This window comes from Hippopotamus amphibius, chromosome 2 (assembly GCF_030028045.1).
Source record: "Hippopotamus amphibius kiboko isolate mHipAmp2 chromosome 2, mHipAmp2.hap2, whole genome shotgun sequence".
Lineage (NCBI taxonomy): Eukaryota > Metazoa > Chordata > Mammalia > Artiodactyla > Hippopotamidae > Hippopotamus > Hippopotamus amphibius.
This window is the reverse complement of record NC_080187.1, coordinates 153,366,746-153,372,821: the sequence shown is the minus strand read 5'-3', so window position 1 is coordinate 153,372,821 and position 6,076 is coordinate 153,366,746. Positions and strand designations below refer to the sequence as shown.

Sequence of the window (6,076 nt, the reverse complement as noted above, 5' to 3'; positions counted from 1 at the left end):
GAAATGTAAAATTGTGCAAGAAACTAGAAATGAAAACAGGAAAGAAATGCTGTCTCAGAAGGAATCAAATGGAAAGAGAATAAGAGATATGATGAATTACAATAAGGAGAAAGAAAACACTCTTTAGAAAACATAACTTTAGATATGTGACTGAAACTCAGGTAATTTAAAGTAGATGAGAGAACTGCAGAAAAGAATATGCCTTTTCTACTACTAGCTACATGTAGAGAGGAAAAAAAATGGCTATGGTAAAATACTTTACTCTTGTCAACAGGCTTTAGTGTAGAAAGGACGTTTTAATTACTTCAATTATGAACTTACTTCATTTCAAAATATATTTTTATATACTTTAGGTTTGAATAAAAATAGCACAGTAATATTAAATCACTAGTTTTTATTGCTCACTTTCCAAACTGCAGTCCACATCCTAGGATTTCCTTTCATTTCCCTCTTCACAAAGCTACCTCCAAATAACTACCCTTTTCTAAAGTACGTACTTCCCAGAACATCCTGGCTTCTGATTGCTAGCTTATTTAAGACCTGACTGCAGCTGAGGAGGAGGCTCCTGTTGCAGTTCTATATGGAGGACACCCTCTATTTTAATAGAAATCTCTTCATTCTTGGTATCAGATGAATCTTCAGGAACAGTATGCTGTTCTAAAGGCTCTTCAGATTCTGGCTTATCTTCCAAAACCCCTGATTCTAATTTTACCACCGGGACGTCTGCTGCCTGGGGAGACTCATATATCGTAGACACATTCTCTACCAGAGCCTCATCTGCAGGGGTTTGCTCAGATGGTGGAAGCAGAACTTCGGCAGAGGTTTCTTTTATAGAGATTTGTGTAATAAAGGACTCTTTAGCTAGTAAAGACTGTTTGTCAACAGAGACCATTTCTGAAGTAGTTTCTTCAGTTGGCAGAGGCTGAAGTTCAGCAACGGCTTCCTCTGCAGAAGCCTCTTCAGCTGGCAGAGGTTGAAGTTCAGCTGCAGACTCTTCTGCAAGGGCCTCCTCACCTGGTGGAGACTGAACATTGGCAGAGGCCTCTTCGGCAGGGGTCTCCTCAGCAGGTGGAGACTGAACATTGGCAGAGGCCTCTTCTGGAGGGACCTGCTCAGCTGGTGGAGACTGAGCTTCTGGGACCTCTTCCACAGGTGCCTCCTCAGCAGGTGGAGACTGAATGTTGGCAGAGGCCTCCTCTGCAGGGGCCTCCTCAGCTGGTGGAGACTGAACTTCTGGGGCTTCTTCTGCAAGGGCATCCTCAGCTGGTGGAGACTGAACTTTGGTGGAGGCCTCTTCCCCAGGGGCCTCCTCAGCTGTTGGAGACTGAACTTCTGGGACCTCTTGTGCAGGGGACTTCTTAGCTGGTGAAGTATGAAGTTCAGCATGGGCCACCTCAGCTGGTGGAGGCTCAGCTTCAGCTGGAGCCTCTTTTAAAAGAGTCTCTTCAGCTGAGGTGGGCTCTACTCTAGCAGGGCCCTCATCTCCAGGAGCTTCTTCTGCTGGGTAAGGCTGTATTTCAACAGGAGGCTCTTCAGCTGCTAGAGGCTGAACTTCAACAGGAGGCTCTTCTGAAAAAGCCTCTTCAGCTGGTATAGGCTCTACTTTAGCAGGGGCCTCAGCTCCAGGAGCCTCTTCATTTGGGGAAGACTGTACTTCAAGAGGAGCCTCTTCAGCTGGTGGAGGCTGAACTTTAGCAGTAACCTCTTCTATACTAATCTCCTCAGCTAGTGGAAGTTGCACTTCAGCAGAGGTCTCTTCTGCAGCAGGAGGCTGTGCTTCAACCGGAACACCTTTCTCATCTTCTAAAGGTAATGGAGCATCATTTTTGGTTGGTGGAATAAATAAAGCTCTGTTAATACTTTGCAGCCTAATTTCTTCATTACTACTTGTTGTGGGTTGAGATTCAGTATGTTCACTAACAAAAATCTTCCCTGAGGATTTGCGTTTCTGTGCACCTTGCTTTGACTTTGAAAAAGAATTACTTGGCCAGGCAATAACCACTATTTCTGACTCACTAAAGCATGTCTGCTGTTCCTTGTCTACTGTTTGAGGAATGTTCATCATTGTCCAGTCTCCAGTACAACTGGTCTGCTGAGATCTGTCTGTTTTGAGTTGAACTGAGTGTCCGCTTGGTAGAATTTCTACTTCTTGAACACTCTCTGGAAATTCAGAGGCTGCTTCTCCAACAGCAGCTGGCTTTTCTTCAGGTATCACAGTTTCACAAACTGACTTGATTTCTTTTTTCTCTTCTGCAGTAGTTTCTGTCTGCAGAGATTTATCAGTCATATCATGTACATGCTTTCTCTTCGTCCAAGTCTGCTGAAGTTGAGAAGATACTCTATGACATTCATAGTTGAATTTGCTTCCAGGAATATTACCAATACTAAGGGTAGCTTTGGGGCCAGAAGATTGTGGTGTAGACAAGTGTTTCTTTTTCTCTGTCACTTCAGTCTGCTGGGATTTATCTACCATTGACTGGCTGGGTCGTCTTCTCTTTCGAATTTCTTGCCTCCCTGCTGAGACAGGCTGATCGGATTCATCACTTTCTTCCATTTCTAAGACTGGTAGATTTCAAACTTATTAATCTTCAAGTAATTACTCATCAAGAATGACAAATGTACCAGATAGTTAAGCCTTTGCCTTCCTCATTAAGTGCTGTTCTATTGAGTTACCTCAGAAAAAAGTAATTCATAAACTATTGCATTCTGTACTGCACTCTTGTTGGATCCCATCTCACTTAGTAAGCATATTTCCTATTTAGTCTCTGGTATGACTAAATGTAACTTCTAGAAGTTTCTCTAAGGGTCTATGACATCACAGCCAGTTGTCCCTACAAGGTTCTGTCAGTGGTATACCCTGAACTTTTTAACCTGGTAAACACTCGTGGATACTGGCTGCAAGTGAGAGATCTACTACTTGAAACATCAAGTTGAAAAAAGCATTTGTCCAGCAGAGAAATATGAAGTAAACTCCAGTAATGCTGCTTTCTTGTAGTTGAAGTTGATGCTTTTGAAGTTTCAATTCTGTTCATTTCATCCTACTATCAAAGACAGTTATAATACAGAATTTAGAATTCTGCAGCCTATTTTCAATTGTTGGAGAAAACAACAGGTAACATATGTGTCACAATTTTCTATCAATATATGTTTATGTAATTTGAGGGAAAGTTAATATGGTGTGAAAAACTTGAGTTCTGAGGTCCTTTCTTATGTCAGTATTCAGTAACCACAAGAGCCTATTATCAATGTGTGTCTATATATATATATGGCAAGTTTGTCTTCTCAAGTAACTTGAGATATTTTAATTTTCAACTATTTCAGAAAATAGTTCCAACTAAAGTTTGCCAAATAAAAGAATGTTGAATCTAAATATATGTCAAGTGAAATAAAATGCATTTTTGATGCAGTCACTATATACTCTGCTGAATAACCACATGGGACTGAATTCCCCAATGAAGATGAAAAATTTTAATTGAAGCTTTGAAAAAGAGATATCCCAGTTAAGCAGACTGTAAGTGGAACTATAATAGGTTTAAAATATAAATAATATTTTCACGTACATCACACAAAAATATTACTAGAAAGACGGAGATTGGTCAAAAGATGTGTGAAAACATATTCCTTTAGTCTAAGGAAAATGAAAGAAGAGAAAATAGACTTTTAAAAATGCGTTGCAAGAGGCAATGTAATAAACATACCTAAACAATTATTATAACTTTATTAACCTAGGGATATTTTAAAATTTCTTTATGCTTTACTGTCCCTATGAAATATAAAAGCATCATTGAATAATTCCCCTTGTTTAACATGCATTAGTCATAATCGTAGTTAGGTAATCTTAGCCAAATAAATAAGCACTGTCCACATTCTTTGATCTAGCTCCATTAAGCATCCTCTGTCTCTATGCAGGGATCAGTGAATATTTGTTGGGTGTAATTGGAGGAATGTGATTAGAAACCATGTTGCTTGTCCTACATCTCAACTTGCTCTGCTTTCATTTTTGTCTATTCTGCTCCACTATGTTTTATCTTTCTAAGATTTAATAAAGCAAAGTAAAACAACAGTCACTTTACAAAAATATTGACATAGGTTTTAATCAGACCTGCTATAGTTTTAAAACTAGGTTGTCTATTAACCTCTTTGTGGTCTGGTGTTCCTCGTAATTGTATCTGTCAAACATTGCATGCATATTTTGCAGTCAAGTTTCTGACATTTTATGTGGTATCTTCAGTCTATTTTGGGCCAACTCATAACAAGAAATAAATGTCAAAACCAACATTGCCTTTAATTGGGTTAATATAACAGTGCATGTACTGGATTAATTTTGCTGCTTCAACTTAAATAAGATTTTGCCAAGTTTTCCATAGACATAAACTCAATTTCCAATTCTTTGATATTTTTGTTTTCCCCTCCAAGAAATAAGAACTTGATCTTTCTTCATTACACACCAAACTATCATAGTAAACAGCCTGTTGCCACTAGCTTATTCACAGAAGCAAATTGGCATTCCTAAATAATCAGTCAATTAAAAATTTACTTGATATTCCAAATAGAATTGAAAAACTTCATAAAGCAATTTCTCATCATATTTTTTAAGATCCAAAATGCTCTTTCTGTTTTGCTAATCTAACCAAAAATTATACTATTCAGTGTATCTGATCAATTTTGGGTTTGGTGTTTAGGAAATCTCACATGATTCAGTTTTCTCCCCTTGACTTGGTTCACATCTGTTGTGGGTTCAATTTGTGTATCCCCAAAAGATATGTTGAAGTCCTAACCTGTAGTACCTCTAAATATGACCTTATTTGGAAATAGGGTCCTTGCAAATGTAATCAGGGTAAGATGGTATCCTAAAAAGAAGGAAATTTGGACACAGAAAGACACAGAAGGAAGATGGCCATATGAAGATGGAGATTTGAGTTATGCTACCACAAACCAAGAAGCACCTGGGACTACCAGAAACTGGAAGAGGCAATGAAGGATCCTCCTTTAGAGGCTTCAGAGAGAGCATAACCCTACCAACACCTTGATTTGGGAGCTTTAAGCCTCTAGAACTAGAATACATTTCTATTGTTTTAACCTAGTTTGTGGTATTTTCTTATGGCAGCCCTAGGAAAACAATACAACACTTCAGAGCCCCATGTTTTTGACTCCCACCTCACAAGCTGTACTTCTGACTCTCTCAATCTCTAGGACTAGTTTCTTTATTTCTGATTCAGGTTTGGCATTTAGTTTCATACAATATTTGGTCTATTTCTACAATCATAAAATCAGAAGAATTTGCTGAAAGGCCTCTGTCTGATAACATGCATTTAATTTTACCAAAAACAAATTTGCTGACTGGTACTTAATTTCATTTATAATTATAATGACTTTGAAAGCTATGATTTAGAGATAGCAGAGATATTTCAAATCAATATAGACCAAACATCTGAACTGTGACCTATATTGCTTTGTTCTAAACTGAGTAGATCAAATAAGATGAAGTCTGAAATTGCTCTTACGCAAATTACCAGTGACCTTGTAGTTGTCATATCCAATGAACATTTTTAAGATAGGAGAACAATGCCAAGTTTATTTTTATGAAGCCAGCATCACCCTAACACCAAAGCATGACAAGGACACTATAGGAAATGAAAATTGCAGGCCAATATCCCTGATGAACATACAAGCAAAAATCCTTAACAAAATATTAGCAAACTGAATTCAACAGCATGTGAAAAGGATAATACACCATGATCAAATTGCAGTTATCTCTGCAATACAAGAATGGTTCAACATTTGCAAATCAAGAAATGTGATACATCACACTAACAAAATAAATCACATGATTATCTCAACAGATGCAGAAAAGCATTTAAGAAAAGAAATTGACAAAACCTATTTCCATGATAAAAACAAGCTACAAATTATATATAGATGAAAAATACCTCAACATTATAAAGGCCATACATGAAACTAATAATACACACAACAGTGAAAAGCTAAAGTTGCTGTTCTAATATCAGGAAAAAAATAAGGATGCTCACTCTCACCACTTCTACTCAGCATTGTACTAGAAGTACTAGCCAGAGCA

The 6,076-nt window shown here is 37.8% G+C and overlaps 1 protein-coding gene across 1 annotated transcript; it reads right to left on the bottom strand.

Moving 5' to 3' along the window:
- Positions 1–529: 529 nt before the first annotated feature.
- FSCB (fibrous sheath CABYR binding protein) lies at positions 530–2,554 on the bottom strand. Its single transcript, XM_057720740.1, has one exon. The coding sequence runs from the start codon at positions 2,552–2,554 to the stop codon at positions 530–532; it is 2,025 nt and encodes a 674-aa protein (XP_057576723.1).
- Between the last annotated feature and the right edge of the window lie 3,522 nt (positions 2,555–6,076).